We start from the raw sequence: 15,856 nt of genomic DNA on the forward strand, positions 1-15,856 counted from the left end.
TCTCCTCCAATCTCTCCTTCTCGCACCCCCAAACCCTCCCTGCTGCACCCATGGGCGCCCCGAACTGGGTGTTCAGGGGGATGTGGTGGGAAGGACACATTGGATCATGGCCACGGTGGCGGTGGGGATCCCTGGGGACTTTGGAGCATCATGAAGTCGACTGAGACGTGCCTCCGCTGTGGGGGCTGGCCACCCCCCCTCCCGGCCTCCAACCTCCCCCGGACTCCTGGCCGTGCTGAAGATTTTGTGGAGCCCCTGTGAGCCCCGAGATCCCAGCCTTGGCGGGGAGGCGAGCGGGTTCCATGCAAAACCCGGGCGAGGAGACTGGTTGGGCGAGGTGCGGGGCGGGCCCGTGCGCCCCACGCCCGCCGCAGACGCCGGCGCCCACCCGCACCCCGCAGCACCCAGGGGTGCACCTGCCCGCCCGAGGATGCTGCAGGACAGCGGCCCTCCGGGGCCACCCAGCCAGGTACGTGCCGGACACTCCCGCGGACATCGCCGCCGCTGTCCCCACCGCGGCTCCCCGGGGAGAGCCGGGTGTCACTCGCCCTGCCACGCACCCTGTCCCCATCCACTGGCCAGGGCGGTGCCGCGGGTCTGGGGCTCCGGCATGTGGGTCTGGTGGCTGCCCAACACCGGCCAGGCAGGAGGCTTTTCCCTCCCTCCCTCCCTCCGTCCCTGTGCCTCGGTGTCCCCAGCGTGGCTCCTGGCACGTGCGCGCGGTGGCCGGGCTGCGTGGAGCCACTCCCTGCCCCAACACCGATGGCCCCGGCGGGCACGGCCAGCCCTGGGGACCCGGGCGTGGGGACGGGCACTCGGTGCTGCTCGGGGGGTGGGAGAGGACGCGGCGCTCCCAGGAGCCGGGGCTCCCCGGGAATGTGGCTCTGTCACGCCGCGAGGAAGTGACAGAGGTGCCCCCAGGCCGGGGGGTGGTCAGCGGCTGCTTTAGGGATCCCAGATTTGGTTTATTTAACTCTGTGTCATTCCAGCTGCGGTCGGATCCCCTCGGGAAGCCCTCAAAATTTTGCTTCAAATGTTTACTTTGTGATGATCAGCTGATTTTTTAAGCCCCTTGGTGTATCCCCCTCCTATCCTTCCCCAACTAATGAGCTGCTTGATGAGGCCAGCGCTGCCCATTCCAGCTCCAAGCATTCCTTGAATCCCCCGGGACCCCCACATTTCCATTTGTCAGCTGCAGGGCGGTGTTATGCTGGGGGAATGGGCGTTCGGGAGCGACGCTGGGGGCAGGTGGGATTGCCAGTGGGCTTAGGTGTGTCCCCGGAGCCCCTCTGTCCCCTGGGGCTGGGGGTCCTCCCGGGATGGTCCCGATCCCCTGGGATCCTGGCACGGGGACGGCGGGCAAGTGTTGGCTTGCAGAGGGAGCGATCCACCCCCTCCGCCCGCTGCGGGGGGAACCCGTGATTCATCCGGGCTCGGAGCGCTGGGAGCGCCCGCCGAGCTCTGCCAAACTCGGTGCGCCCTGGGGTGGTGCCGCGGTGGGAGGAGGGGGGGCTTTCCTGGGTGCTGTACCCCAAAAGGCTCAGGGGTGGCCCCTGGGCAAAAGGGGGCTCCCCCAAACCCCAGAGCTGGGGCGCTGGGTCACACCTCCCTGTTCATCCTCGGCGCATCGGGATGGTCCCGCCAAGGGCGGTTCGGGGGGGGGCATCAGGGGACTGTCACCCCAAACTGCTGGCCCGCAAGCTGTTGCCACCCCGCCCCTGCCCCGGCTCCTGCTGACGGCGGCACATTCCTCGGGGACAGCCGCCCTTTTCACCCCCGACCGAAGCGCACACGGTGTCACCGCCGGGTGTTGTAAACCCGGCCCAGCCCGGAACGCCGCTGTCGCTGCCGGAGCGGTGACGCCAAGCGCTGAGCCAGGGCTGGCCACAGAGCCCGCGTGGCCACGCTCACCCCAAAGCACCCGGCCGGTGACACCGGAGCCACCGTGTCCCCGAGCGGGGGCTGAGAACGGCCGCAGCTCTCGGTCAGCGGGCCGGGGCAGCGGCGTGGCCCGGCAGCGGGGGGATCTGGGGAGCTGATCCCGAGCACAGCCGGCCGGGGGGATGTGGTGTCCCCGGTCGGGCTGGGATGGGGCGGCTCGGCAGGTGGGGCGAGGCTAATTAGTAGCTGTGGTGGCAGCGGGGCCTGAGTCACCGCGTTCGTCACCGCGGGCCCGCGGCGCTCAGCCGCCCCTTTTTTATTATTGTTTTTTTCATTCCCCGGCTGATTTGAAAAGCAAAGCAGGGAGAGCCCAGCCAGGAATTACTGCAGGGAGCCCCCACTCCAGACAGGACCCCGGTGCCAGACGGGGGTCCAGAGTGCTCCTGGAAAGTGGCTTGAGCGATCTGAGGGTCCCTGTGGAGGTGGCCTGGGGCTTTGTGGTCAGGACTGGTTGAGGAGTCTCCCTGGTGGTCTGGGACACCCCTGGGAGCCCATGTGGGGTGTTTGGGGCTCACTGGAGTGACAATCTGGGGGTCCAGAGCTGTGCAGAGAGGTCATATGGGCATCCAGAGCACTATCCTCGGGGGTTTCCTGGGGGTCTTGAGCTCATTGGAGGGACATTGTAGGGGTCTGGGGCTCAGTGGCAGGGCCATGTGAGTCTCTGGAGGTCAACGGGAAGGTTCTCCAAGGGCCTGGGGCTCTCCTAGGAGACCACACGAGACTCCAGGGCTCACTGGAGGAACAATGTGGGTGTCCAAGGTTCAATGGCAGGGATCCACGGGGAGGCTTTTGGAGGGTCCAGGGCTCTTCTGGGAGGTTGCCCGGGGGTCTTGGGCTCATTGATGGGGCAGCGTGGGGGGTTTGGCGCTCACTGGTGTGGCTGCCCAGGAGTCAGGGGGTGACTGTCTGAGGGGGTCCTGGCTTTTCCCAAGGTAGGACCCCCAGACCCCTGGACCACCCTTCTCCCTCGTCCCCGCGAGGTCGCCCCTGGGCACCTCCACCTGTGGCGGTGACGATGGTGATGGTGTCAATGGTGACAGTAGCCCCGGTGGGGCCCCCTCCTTTTCCCGGCGAGGCGTGGCGGCGGGGCGGGACGGACGGGCCGGGACGGAGCCTCCCTACGGCTGGGGAACGCCGGAACGCCGCCACTGCCGCCGCTCACCTGCGCAGGGCGGCCGGGCTGGCCGCGGCCCCTCGCCGCCATGCAGGAGACTAACGCCTTCCTGCTGTCGGCCCTGCAGCCCGAGGCCGGTGTCTGCTCCCTGGCCTTGCCCTCGGACCGGCAGCTGGACGAGCGTGGCCGGGAGGCGGCCGAGGCCCAGCGGCTGCGCAGCGCCCGTGTCCAGGAGCAGGTCCGCATCCGCATGATGCTGCGGGGGCAAGCGCCCGCCCGCCCCGAGGAGCTCGCCGACGGCACCAGAGGTGGGAGACCCCCCCCGGGACCCCCTGGGAACACGCGGTGGGAGGGGTGGTGGGAGCCCCTCGGCCGGCACAGGGCTCTGGGTGCACCCTGGCTGTGGGTTGGGGTGTGCCCCCCACCCTGACCGAGTCCCCCGAACGTCCCCGAGCATCCCCAGCACTGGGACCAGGGGTAGCTCAGCCCCAGCGCGGGCTCGTTTCGCCCCGCTCGGGGTCCTGCCTCAGTTTCCCCGTCTGACCTTGGAGGGTTTTACTCTGGTGGGGTCCCACAGCCTGCATTGGGCTGGCAGGGGGGAGGATTTTCCCGCTCTGGCAGAGCCCCCCCCTGCGCTGAGCGGCGGCGCTGGCCGGGCTCCAGCTCCTCCATTTAACGTCTGCTCCGGCGGCCTCCGCCCTGCCGCCCCGCCCGGCACCGCTGGGATCCCCCGAGCCCCGATCCCCGTGCTGGGGACCCCAGAGGAGGGGACAGACCCCCTCTGACACCCCGAGGGCTGCCCCAAGCGTGAGTCACGTCCTGGCACTACCAGCGCTGGCGGCGTCCCTGTCCCGTCCTTGTGCCGCCCCGCCGGCGGCCCCGGGGCGGTGGCAGGGCGGATGGGGAGCGTGAGGTGCCATGGGGGGCGGTGGGGTGTCCAGCTCCCTGCCAAGGGCCCGTTCCAAGGACAGGGGAGCAGGGACTGGCTGTGGAGGATGCCTGGGCTGCTGATCCAGCTGCGGCAGGGGGGACCGGGCTGAGCGGCGGCGTCCCCGCCAAGGTGGCAATTAGTGCCCTCGCCGTCGGGGCACGAGGCAGGGCGGGGAGGGAGGCCACTTCTGCTCTCCGTGGCCAGCGGGCAGGTGAAGGCGGCCTCCTCCCACTCCTGTCCCCCCAGCTCTGCTTGCGCCGCAATGGTTCCCGCAGCAGGTCCCCCTGGGATGAGCCGGGGCGATCTTTGATCTCCAGATCCCTTCGTGCCCTGCCCGTGCTTACACTGCCTCCTCTGTGGCTGTCCTGCAGGTGGTCACTACAGCTCGACCCTGCGCTCCTCCTTCAGCTCCCGCTCCCAGAGCAATGGTGTGGACGCCAAAGCCTCGGTACGTTCTGGGGCTCTGTCCCCTGCCCACTGCCTCGGCTGTGCCGAGGAGAGCTCTGAGCTCCCCTGCTGGGGCGGGAGGGACCAACTCCTAACCTCCCATTTCCCCCGCCGCAGCTGTACCAGCCGCTGGCCAAGAAGGATTTTGGCACGCTGCGGGGCAGTGGCTGGTCCTCACGCTCCGCCGTGGACCTCACCCCGCACAAGCGCATGGCCACCATCAGCAACGGGGGCCTGGCCAAGGGCCGCGCCTACGCCGCTGGCTACGCGGCCTCGCAGGTGGCCACCGCCTCGCCGCGGCCTAGCTCCTTCCATGAGCGCAACTTCCGCTGCCGGCAGAACCTGGACACGCTGTCGCTGCGCTCCCTGCGCCTGGCCGACGGGCACCTCCCGCTCGCTGACGACCGCTACAGCGTCCTGTCGGAGCAGCTGGACGCGCCGGGGCACCGGCAGCTCTACAAGAGCCAGGCCGGCGGCAGCTTCGGCCGCTCCTTCACCTTCGAGCGGCAGCTGAGCTCCGGCACGGCCGGCAAGGCCGGCTGCGACTGGCTGGACGGCGCCGAGGGGCCGCCGAGCCGCACCATCCGTGCGCCCGCCATGCGCACGCTGCAGCGCTTCCAGAGCAACAACCGCTCGCGGCTGAGCACCGGCTCCTTCGGCACGGTGCCGGCCGGAGGCAGCGGCGCCTTCCTGGGCCTGGGGGAGCACAGCTCCCGTGCCCCCTCCGTGCGCAGCCTGGCCGAGTCCGGCCATCACCTTGCGGAGCCGCGCGCCATGGAGATGTACAACGGGCACAGCACACTGCTTGGACACCACGCCGGCGGGTGAGGGCCGCGCGCTGCTCCAGGGTGTCTTGGTCCTTGTCCCCACTGTGGTCACCTGCTGGGTGAGGGTGAAGTACTCCAGCTCCCACTGGGCACAAAGGATGTTGGGAAGAGGGGTGGGATGATGGGTGCAGCTTGGTCCTGTGGTGATGGATCACAGCATAGGCTTATCTCTGGTGTGTCCTGCCTCTGACCCTGGCTTCTCCATTGGCACATCCTGAGACATGGCAGGAGGGTGATGCTTATCCTGCTGGGAATGGAGTCCCCTGTCCAGAGCTCGGTGGGAAGGAGATGGGTTGGTGGGGCTCCTTGGAGATGGGGGACATAGTGGGGCGCTTCACCGGGACTCACTCGGCTGCGGTTCCAGGTTTGATGACATCGACCTGCCCTCGGCAGTGAAGTACCTGATCGCCAGCGACCCCAACCTGCAGGTGCTGGGTGCTGCCTACCTGCAGCACAAGTGCTACAGCGACAGCAGTGCCAAGAAGCAGGTGAGCGCGTGGAAGGGTGGGAGAAGAGGTTTTCCCAGCAGGAGCAGGGGGTTTCCCAGCCCCTCCGACACTGCAGGGGCCGGAGGGAGCCCTGGGAGTGCAGCATGTCTGACCCCCCCGGGCTCTCCCCTAGGCCCGCAGCCTGCAGGCCATGCCCAAGCTGGTGAAGCTGTTCAACAGCCCGAACCAGGAGGTGCAGCGCCACGCCACCGGCGCCATGCGCAACCTCATCTACGACAACGCCGAGAACAAGCTGGCACTGGTGGAGGAGAACGGCATCTACGAGCTCATGCGCACTCTGCGGGAGCCCGACGACGAGCTCCGCAAGAACGTCACAGGTTGGGGACAGCAGCAGGGTGGGCGGAGGTCCCCCTCCCCTGGAGGTGGCACTGTGCTCCCCTCATGTGAGTGGAGCTGGGGTGATGCTCCACTGGGATGATCCCTTTGCTTGGTTGTCACCAGCATGAGGTCCCTGGGAAGGGGAGTTGGGGTGGATGTGCTCTCCAGGCATTCCAGTACTGAGGGTTCCTCTCTGTGCAGGGATCCTGTGGAATCTGTCCTCCAGCGACAATCTGAAGGATCGCCTGGCCCGGGACACACTGGAGCAGCTCACAGACCTGGTCCTGGTCCCTCTCTCTGGGCTGGGAGGCTCGGGTGTCATCCAGCAGAACCCCTCAGAGGCAGAAATCTTTTATAACTCTACAGGCTTCCTCAGGTATCTCCTCCAGGTCCTCCCGCTGGGAGCAAAGTTTTGGAGGGAGGAAGAGACAGGAGCGCTGTCTGCAGGGCTCGTTTTTGGGCTCAGGGAAGGGGTGGCTGTGGGAGATCCCCTTCTCTCCATGAGAACCCTGTTCCCGTGCAGGAACCTGAGCTCTGCCAGCCAGCAGACCCGGCAGAAGATGCGTGAGTGCCACGGGCTGGTGGACTCCATGATCCACTATGTGAACAGCTCCCTGGAGGTGGGGAAGTCGGAGGACAAGGTGAGCCCCGAGCTGGTGTTGGGGGGGCTCCCCTGTCCCCTTGTGCACAGGCACATCTTGATGTGATGTTGGAAGAGCCAGCCTGGCTCTCTCGGGACTCAGTGGGCACAACCAGCATCATGAGTCTGCCATGGAGCCCCCGTGCCAGCTGGACACACCCTGCAGGTAGCCCAGGGATGACACCCTCATGTCCCTTGTACCCCCCAGAGTGTGGAGAACGCTGTCTGTGTCCTGCGCAACCTCTCCTACCGCCTGTACGACGAGATGCCCCCATCCTCGCTCCAGCGCCTCGAGGGCCACCGGAGGAACGCGGGCGGCACAGTGACGGGGGAGCTGGTGGGCTGCTTCAGCCCCCAGAGCAAGAAAGCCCGTGAGGTCAGTGGGGGCATGTCCTGGCCGTGTCAGCGGGGTGGGGCTGGCACTGGGAAGCGCTGGCAGCGGAGGTGATGCCAGGGCGGAGGTGGACGCCGGCCTCAGCTGGTGGGTGGGACACAGAGGTGAGCTCAGCAGAGGGTGAATCAGGTGTTTGGAGTGAATCAGGGTGCTGAACCCCTGCTTTTCCATGCTGTGGGGCATGAAGCAGCCAGGGTGACCTGCCAGCTCCTTGCCCAGCAGTTCAGGCCAGGCAGGCAGGGAAAAGGGGATGCTGGCAGTGAGGGACACTGCGAAGGGGACACCCCCCAGAGTCTAACAGTGCCCCCGTCCCTCAGCACTACCTGAACGCAGACATCGTCACCTTCACGGAGGTCTCCAAGGACCCCAAGGGCATGGAATGGCTCTGGAACCCGCAGATTGTGGGCATCTACAACCGGCTGCTGCAGCGCTGCGAGCTCAACAAGCACACAACGGAGGCGGCCTCGGGCGCCCTGCAGAACATCACAGCCGGGGACCGCAGGGTGAGGCCAGAGCCGGGGGTCCCCCCCGCCTGTCCATCACAGCTGGAAAGGGGGCTGGGAAGGGGGCACCCATGGTTCACCCCGACCTGCTCCCGGTGAGCGGGAGGAGGAGGGAGCTGGCGGAGTCTCCAAGGGGTGTTTGCCTTGCAGTGGGCGGGTGTGCTGAGCCGGCTGGCACTGGAGCAGGAGCGCATCCTGAACCCCGTGCTGGACCGCGTCCGCACCGCCGACCACCACCAGCTGCGCTCCCTCACCGGCCTCATCCGCAACCTGTCCCGCCATGCCCGCAATAAGGATGAGATGTGTGAGTGCCGGGGATGAACCAGGGCTGGGGGGGTGCTTCCCAACCTTTTCCTTTGCCTCCTGTTATCTCCAGCCACAGCCCAAGCCCATCCTGCCTGCTGCATCCCCACTTGCAGCTGAGCATGCGGGCTGCTCCATCCCCTGTTCCCAGACGTGGCTCTGTCCCCCCTGGCTCTGGCCACCAGCCCTGATGTGCCGTTTGCCCACAGCCACCAAGGTGGTCAGTCACCTGATCGAGAAGCTGCCAGGGAGTGTTGGGGACAAGGCCCCGCCTGCCGATGTCATCGTGAACATCATTGCGGTGCTCAACAACCTGGTGGTGGAGAGCCCCATGGCCGCTCGCGACATCGTCTACTTTGATGGCCTCAGGAAGCTCTTCTTCATCAAGAAGCGGCGGGACAGGTGGGAGCTGCCGTATCCCAGCCCGCATCCAGGCTCCTGTCCTGCTCTTCTTTCCCTCCGTGCTCCAGTGCAGTGGTCACAAGTTTCCCTTCCCAAGCCTTGGTGTTGGGAGTCCCCAGACTGGCTCAGAGTGGCCTTGTGGCCACCTGGTAGCCCTTTGTCACCCGATAAACACACCCCACCATTGTCACAGCTGCCTTTTCCCATCAGGGAACCTCTCTCTGCTCCTGCCTGTTGTGGTGGGATCCAGCCATTCACCTCCTGCCCTCTCCCCACCTGCACTAATCCCCCAGTCCCTCTGGGCCCTTCCGGGGTGGTCTCCTTGGGCTGGTGGGCACTGGCCCATGTTCAGTGGTCCCCAGAACCTCATTGCATCCTGTTCCTTTCCCAGCTCGGACAATGAGAAGTCCTCCCGAGCTGCCGCCAGCCTCCTGGGGAACATGTGGCAGTACACCAAGCTCCACCGGGACTTCAAGATGGTACGTACCCATTCCAGAGCCTCCCGCAGCCAGTGGGAGGATCCCTAGGGAATCCAGGCTGGGGGCTGCACCCGGGAGAGCCACACCACTCAGATGCTTCCCAGGATATGTTGGGGCCTCACTCCACGCCTGGTTTCCTTTGGGTGTGGGCACATCCCAGAGCGTTGTCCCTGTGAGGGTGGGGTGGGGACGGTGTGGCCCATCAGTGCTGGAGCGCAGGGGCTCCGTGTGCCTGATGGGGCTGTCTCCTTGCAGAAGGGGTACCGGAAGGAGGACTTCCTCAGCCTGTGAGGACACCCTGGGAGCTGGAATGCCTCGCTGGGATGCTCCGTGCTGCTGGCCATGCCGTGGAGAGGCTGCTCGCCGCCGGATTCCTGCTCTGTAGCCTAATCCCTACATCCCATACACCTCCCCCCTCTGCTGGGTCCTGTTCCCTGGCTGGGGGACACTTGTCCTCCCTCCTGCCCAGCCTTAAACCCGGCGGCTGCTTTTGGCTCTGCTGTGGGGCCCACTGGGACCCCAGTTAGGGGGGGCTGCCCCATGGCACCCCTTGGGGGCCCTCCCCACTCTCAGGCAGCTGTCTACAAAACTTGGCTTGTCCTGCAGCTTGATGGGGGGCAGGAGCTGCAGGGAGTTGTGGAGGCTCCTGTAGGGCAATTCTGGGGTAAGGGGGCTTCTGGGGGCACTTCATCACAGCTCCCTGAGCTGTGGGGCTGGGGGGGTGTCCGTGCCCTGTGCCACTGTGGGATGTGCTGTGGCTTGCACTTTTTTCTGCCCTGGCTGGGGATGGGGCTTTGCATGGCTTGGGGGCTTGGAGGGCTCTGAGGTGGCTTCCCACAGTTTATGGGGTGGCACAGCGCCTGCAGGGAGCTGGGAAGTGACACCTTGACAGCGCTGCGTTCCCCATTTGCTAGGGAGGGTGGGCAGGGGGTTGTGTCTGATGGGGCTGCCTGTGCCCTTGCTGCAGGAAGCCTGGGAGTGCCTCAGGGCCCCATCTGCCACCCTGTGGGGACTGTCCCAGTGTGGCAGAGGCACTGCTGTTGCTCCTCAGCAGCTGCTGCCAGGGCTGGGCCCTGCTGGCACGGCAGGAGCAGGATCCGGGCAGGGCCGCCCGGGTCGTGTTTGCTGAGCAGCGTCGCCCCATGGGTGGGGAGATGCCCCCGGTGTCCCTGGTGCCAGGTGCAGACGGGTCCAAAGCTCCCTGTGCCACAGTGGTGGCCAGGAGGGGACACACGGGTGGGCTGGGGGTGGCTTTAGGCAGCCGGTGGATTTGGGGCTGGGGAGCCCCCACGCTTGGGGGGCACAGGGCACCCCGGGGGGATGATGTAGAGTAGGTAGAGGGGTGGGAGGATGGGGGGAGCTGCGCCCACAGTGAGCGGCACCGATGCAGTCCTGGCTCAGGGTCACGGGGGTTTGGCTCTGCAGCTGTCTGTGCACAACCCCCCCAGCCCTGTGTACCCCTGAAATAAAGGCCTTGAGTGATGCCCACCTGCACCTGCGTTTGGATGGCACCTGGGAGGGGGGACAGTGCCACCAGTGCCGTGGGGACACGAGCACAGGGTGAGCTCATCCACGGTGCCACACCACGCTCCGTGCCTGGCATGGCTCCAAGTTAGTGGGACACTGGTGTGGGAAGGACAGAACGAAGCACTGCCTGTGGTGGGGACACCCCCCCTCCCTGTGTCACCTGTGTTCCCATCATGGACAGACCCAGTGGGTGCAGCAGCCTTTTATTGTCACGGGGGTTTCCATTGGACAGAGGTGCTGCCAGCACTCCTGTCGGGCACTCCCTGGGGCTGGGGCACATTGTTCCTTGGAGATCATCACCCATCCCAGTATTTGTCCATCATGCAGGAAGAATGTCCCTGCCACCCACAGCAAGGGACAGGGCCCAGCCACCTGGGTGGCACCCAGGGGTGGCACTGAGGCATTACGGGCAGGGTGCTCCTAGTGATGGTTTTCCAGTTTTCCATTTTGGAGCCAGCTCCTGCTTTCCCAGCATGGCCGTGCCTCTGATCCCATAACTCCCAGGCTCCTCGGCCCTGACTTGGTCCATGTGTCCCCACAGGGATGGGGGACACCTGTGGCCCTGCTCAGATGTCATCCTCTGTCACCAGGCAGTAGAAGTCCGTGCGGGCGCCGTAGTTGCGCGATCCCAGATCCGAGACGTCGAGCTCAGAGCGCTGCCCGTCCCGCAGCTGTGCATCCTCCATCCCGCTGCACACCCTGGGAGCGCTGTGGCCACCGAGGCGGGGCGGTGGGGGGCTTCCAAAGACACGCCCTCGGAGGCCTGGCAGGAGCAGAGAGATGGGTTTAGGTGGAGGGGGAAAGGAGCTCCACAGGAGCAGGGGGCAATGCTCAGGAGGGACCTCCAGGGCGTATCTGTCCCCTCAGGAGAAGCAGCAGGGACACGGACCTGTGCCGAGGTCCCCGTCTGGGTCCAGGTCTCCTGCACTGTCCAGGTAGCTGCTGTGCAGGATCAGCATGGGGTCTTTGTCCTCCTGCAGCTGGGTCTGCGGGTCCCCCATGGTCCCTGGGAAGGACACCTTGCGCGGCAGGGCCAGGCACAGCTCCTTCCAGAAGTCCGACGATGGGGTCTGCAGGGGCCGGGAGGGGATGAGCCGGGCTGCGAGCACCGGAGCATGGCCCTGCACTGTGTCACGGGCTTGGCTCGCTCTCCCCAGCACTGGGAGCTCGGCCAAGGTGAGGGCTGTGCTCCAGCGTGGCACCGTGCCCATGCGCCGGCGGAGAAACCGGCCCGACCTGCTGGAATGTTCCCCGGGGCTCCGGCTCCCAGCCTGGCCCCGAAATGGCCGGAGCTGAGGCTGGGGAGGCCCTGGAGTGTCACGGGGTCCTGACCATGCAGGTTTGGGGGGTGAGCTCCCAGATCCGGCGCTCTTCTGGTTGGGTTTTTAAATGTCCTCCAAAAGGCGAGTGCCCCAACCTGCTCTTTAGCACTGGAGCCTGGGGGAGCAGCCCCAAAGGGCAGCAGGGAGGTTGACCCAAAATGGGAATGGAGGGGGCTGCTCAGCTCTCACCATGGGGCAGTCCCAAAGGGCAGAGAGGGGCTGGCACTGTGGGGTGCTGGGGAGAGAAAGGGGCTTTTGGAGGGGTCAGGATCCTGCTCAGCACACACCATGGAGCCGGCTCTCCACACCAGCAGGGTCACAGCGCTTCGGTGCTGCTTCAGCAGGGTGATGGCGGGGTGAGTGATCTCCCGGTACTGGCTCTCAAAGACGATGAAGATGGGTTTCCTGGAAAGCTCCAGCAGCCTCCAGAGCCCTTCCCTGTGAGAAAGGTGGGTGACAGGAGGGTGGGGGACCCGCCAGCCCCTCTCCTGTGGGAGCTGCTCTGCTCCTACCTGAAGCTGCTGTTGCACCAATCCTGCTCCAGGTACGCGAGGGAGAGCACCACGATGAGGCGCCGGCACCGGCTGACATTCATGATGAGGTCAGCTGACGGCTCTGTGGACAAAAAAAGGGTGTCAAGCCCCCAGGTCCCTGTGTCACCCCCTGCCCAGCCCTGCATGGTGCCTACCTGAGTTGGGCAGGATGTTCTGCTCATCCAGGAAGAGCTTGTAGCCGTGGCGGTTCTCCAGCTGCGGCTTCATGATGAAGTGGACGAACTTTCGGTCATCGGGGGCAGTGGCGTGGGAGACGTAGGCATCGTACAGCTTCCCGTCTGGGGAGATCCACGGAGCAGGGATAACATGGGAAGGGCTGTGTGAGCCCCTGGACTGAGGGAGGCTGTTCCTGGTGGGGTGTCACCTCCAGCTCACCGTTGATCTCCAGCTCTCCGTAGCGGTCCCGGTACCAGAGGAGAACATTCAGGTGGCACCGGACATAGAGCACAGCCAGAAGCACCAGGAGCACCAGGACCAGGAGGGCTGCCAGCACTGCTGGCACGTGTCCCACCGCCTCTGCCAGGACAGGGAAGGGCACGGTGAGCATACCTGGGTTTGGTGCAGGCTTGCACCCCGATGTGGGAGAGGCAGCAGGGCCCCTGTCACTCTCATCAACCCCCCATGCACCTGGGCTCTCCGTGGGATGCCCCCTCCCTGTCCCCAGCAGGTCTCTACCTGCTCGCCGCAGGGTGAAGGTGGCCGTGGCATTGCTGATCCAGCAGGCAAACACCCCAAAATCGGCATCGTGGGTGAGGTTGAGCTGCAGGATGCTGGCCAGGAGCTTCTCCGAAGAGTTTTGGCCAGACCTGATGGGACATGGGGATGCTGTGGATTGGGCCGCATGGTGACACCCCCCAAAAGCAGATGGATGGATGTTCCAGGGCAGGCTCCTTACCAGACAGTGTCCTGGCTGCTCCCATTGCCCAGCCACTGCCCATCCTTGCTCCAGGCAGGAATGGGCTGGCAGCGCTCGGTGCCCACCCAGCGCACGGTGCAGTTCAGCTCAACCTGGCTCCCCAGCACCAGATCTAGCGTCTCGTTGGCAGCTGGCACCAGGATTTCAGGGGGCACGCTGCAAAGGTCTGGGGGCATAGAGGGCAGGGGGTTTGGGTGGGAAAGCTGATCCAGCTGCCCCCAGGACACATGACTGCTGTAGCCATCCCGGAAAAACAAGCTCTGCCTTGGGGGTCTGGCAGTGAGTGGTGCTCGTGGCTGTTTAGCAACAGGCTGAGCTGGTTTGAGGGGCTGGGAAGGACCCTCAGCACCCTAGGAGGTGACACCAGAGCGGGACCTCCAGTTGAGCTTGCGCAGGGATCCTTCCCAGCTGAGAACAGGGAAGGATTGGGACTTCATTTACCTGCCATGGTGTGCTCAGGTGACAGGTGCGGGCGCTGCCAGCATCTCACGCGGCGTCTTCCGGGAGACAAAGTCCACCTGCCTCTGCCACAGGGCGGGCTGGGCCTGGGACAGACCAAGAATAGCTCCGTGAGTGCTGGCACAGGGAGGGCCTGGCCACCCCCATCGGCCCCTGCAGTGATTCTGTCTGGGGTGGTGGGTGCTGCTCTGTGGTAAAGCCAAAGCCACGTCCCAGCCACAGCCCGGTGGCCACTGTGTCACCTGCCCTCCCTGCGCTGACTCCCAGCGTGGCTTTCCCAACCATGAATTCATGCGTGGGAGGTGATTAATGACCAGCTGGGGGTTGCAGGATTTAAAAAAATACGGCTTCAGCCCAAATCCAAATCCCCACCAAGGTGGGGAAATGAGCTCAGCCATGGGAAACCACAGCTTTGGGGGTCTCAGTGGTAGCTCCTTCACCTACCAACCCCCTGCCTGGGCTGCAGAGCTGCCTCCAGCCTGACATGCCCTTGAACCTGCTAATTACCAGCGGTCTGGTTTGTTTATGGAAACGCAGCCTCCCACCTGGAGAGCTCCCCGGCGGGTGCGGTGTTCCCGGCGCATTGGGAGCCTCGGCGCGTTGCTACCCCGTGGCTGTGCCCAGGGATTGGCACAGCTGCACAGTATTCCAGACAAGCGGGGAGCACAGGGATGGCACACCCGGAACCCCCCAGCTGGCATCACCAGACGTGTCATTGTGACAGCCCCGTGGGAAGAGGCGGATACTGGGAGCAGACAGAGGAGCAGAGCTGGGCAAGGCTGGGCTCCTGTGTTCCCACACACCTGATGTGGGTGATATGGGTGCTGAGGTGGGAGGCTCAGGGGCATCATGATGCCAGTGTTTCCAAGGTAAACACCTGGCCTAACTCTGTGAGTGAGGAGGGTGAAAACCTCTCCCAGGGCTCCTCTTTGCTCTGGAGCTTCAGCACTCCTGGGTGCACCCTGACTTTGGGTGGGAGCAGGGCTGGTCCCCCCGCGTTTGTTGGTGTGGAATGGGAAGAGGAGGTCTGTGGTGCCGCCTGGCTTGGAGCAGGGATGCAGGCATGGTGCTTCCCTCTGGAACAGCCTAGTGCCAGGCGTGGGGTGAAACCAGGGATCAAGGTACACGAGAGACGCCCAGTGCATGTTCAGCTTGACCAGCTGGAAGTGATTTATACCTAAAGGATTAACTGAGTTTCTTCATGGCCAGGGACGGAAGAGGACGGGATGGAGATGAGCCAACCCACCTGGATTTCACATGGAGAAAGGGTGGGAGACGCTCACGAGGATGGCGTGGGACTGTCTCTGCCTCGCACGATGCTCCGGCTCTGCTCCTGGATGGGTCACTCCTAAGCCATTTCCTCTGGTGGTCACGATAAGGAAGCTCTAACAAGCTGCAGCCTGGCCAGGGGCTGTGGGGAGGCCCCAAACCCCCACAGCCCTTTGCTCCAGGGAATGAGTGTTGGATAACAGGGAGTGAGTGCTGGGACTGCTGAGTGCCAGGGAGAGAGGAGCACCGGCTGACAGGCAGCAGTGGCTCCCATTTCCCACATCCTGGCCTGGGGACACCCCGGATTTGAGGCAGAGGACCGTGTGGATGTTGTGGGGTGGTGAATGATGGCTGGGCGCAGAATTCCCTAGAGCATGGCCATGGCGAAAGTGAGGAGGACAGGGAGGCACCATGGCCAGGGAGTTGTGGGTGGGTGTGCCGAGGAAGCAAGCGGGATGGAGAGCTGAAGGAGAGCCAGAACGGGAATGCACAGGGAATGGGGCGAGGGTGAAACCCTGCTGACCTCATCTGAGGTGGCTTGAGCATGGAAAGGGAAGAAGAAGTGAGCTGCATTTACCTTTGAAGCTTCCCCAGCCGCAGGCTTCCTGCTTGCTGCCTCCCGCTTCAGTCGACCCGACCGGCCAGATCAGTGCTTGGAATTTCTCTCTTTTTTTCTTTCTGTTTTAATAGTTTATCTATTTCTCCTCCCAGTTCAGCCCCTGCCCTCGGCCGGACGCTCCCGCTGCCCCAATCCCCGGGCTCCAGGCCGGTGGGAAGGGCTGGCTGTCCCTCCCTCCCACTGCTCCACCTCCACCTGAACCTGCCGGGGAAATATCCAACAACTCCGGCTTCCGGGGAGGGGAAAAGAGAGGGAAAAAAGAGAGAAGAGGAGGGGGACAGCAGCATACCCAGCAGGTGTGGCATCGCCTCCCAAGACTTGGGGGCGAAGGAGGAGCCCCTGGTTTTCCATGGCTGGAAGAGCCCACAGAGGTGTCTGGGCA

The 15,856-nt window shown here is 64.9% G+C and overlaps 2 protein-coding genes across 4 annotated transcripts; one reads left to right on the top strand and one right to left on the bottom strand.

Annotated features, from left to right (window-relative positions):
• The first annotated feature begins 3,049 nt into the window (after nt 1-3,049).
• PKP3 (plakophilin 3) lies at nt 3,050-9,707 on the top strand. The gene is made up of 13 exons (XM_058829384.1): nt 3,050-3,363; nt 4,358-4,434; nt 4,551-5,257; nt 5,625-5,748; nt 5,882-6,086; nt 6,289-6,463; nt 6,611-6,728; nt 6,936-7,103; nt 7,439-7,624; nt 7,775-7,928; nt 8,137-8,329; nt 8,721-8,808; nt 9,064-9,707. The coding sequence occupies exons 1-13, from the start codon at nt 3,144-3,146 to the stop codon at nt 9,097-9,099; spliced, it is 2,451 nt and encodes an 816-aa protein (XP_058685367.1). The 5' UTR covers nt 3,050-3,143; the 3' UTR covers nt 9,100-9,707.
• Nucleotides 9,708-10,527: 820 nt separating this feature from the next.
• Nucleotides 10,528-15,601, bottom strand: SIGIRR (single Ig and TIR domain containing). Of its 3 annotated transcripts, XM_058829385.1 has the most exons (11): nt 15,433-15,601; nt 14,833-14,948; nt 13,569-13,672; nt 13,107-13,293; nt 12,887-13,017; nt 12,587-12,727; nt 12,346-12,489; nt 12,170-12,272; nt 11,945-12,095; nt 11,225-11,405; nt 10,528-11,098 (listed from the first exon to the last, which is right to left on the bottom strand). In XM_058829385.1, the coding sequence occupies exons 3-11, from the start codon at nt 13,573-13,575 to the stop codon at nt 10,902-10,904; spliced, it is 1,242 nt and encodes a 413-aa protein (XP_058685368.1). In that variant the 5' UTR covers nt 13,576-13,672; nt 14,833-14,948; nt 15,433-15,601; the 3' UTR covers nt 10,528-10,901. The 3 variants fall into 3 exon arrangements, with proteins under 3 accessions (XP_058685368.1, XP_058685369.1, XP_058685370.1); XM_058829386.1 differs by lacking the exon at nt 14,833-14,948; XM_058829387.1 differs by lacking the exons at nt 13,569-13,672; nt 14,833-14,948; nt 15,433-15,601 and having other exon boundaries at nt 13,107-13,318.
• Between the last annotated feature and the right edge of the window lie 255 nt (nt 15,602-15,856).

Source organism: Poecile atricapillus, chromosome 1 (assembly GCF_030490865.1).
Source record: "Poecile atricapillus isolate bPoeAtr1 chromosome 1, bPoeAtr1.hap1, whole genome shotgun sequence".
Classification (NCBI taxonomy): domain Eukaryota; kingdom Metazoa; phylum Chordata; class Aves; order Passeriformes; family Paridae; genus Poecile; species Poecile atricapillus.

Excerpts from the sequence above, each read along its gene's own strand:
- PKP3 (XM_058829384.1), top strand. The coding sequence starts at position 3,144 with ATGCAGGAGACTAACGCCTTCCTGCTGTCGGCCCTGCAGCCCGAGGCC. Across the intron at positions 5,749-5,881 it reads ACAGCAGTGCCAAGAAGCAG|GCCCGCAGCCTGCAGGCCAT; the intron begins GTGAGCGCGTGG and ends GCTCTCCCCTAG. Across the intron at positions 8,330-8,720 it reads ATCAAGAAGCGGCGGGACAG|CTCGGACAATGAGAAGTCCT; the intron begins GTGGGAGCTGCC and ends TTCCTTTCCCAG.
- SIGIRR (XM_058829387.1), bottom strand. The coding sequence starts at position 13,303 with ATGCCCCCAGACCTTTGCAGCGTGCCCCCTGAAATCCTGGTGCCAGCT. Across the intron at positions 12,490-12,586 it reads CGGAGAGCTGGAGATCAACG|ACGGGAAGCTGTACGATGCC; the intron begins GTGAGCTGGAGG and ends GGATCTCCCCAG. Across the intron at positions 12,273-12,345 it reads GAACATCCTGCCCAACTCAG|AGCCGTCAGCTGACCTCATC; the intron begins GTAGGCACCATG and ends TTTTGTCCACAG.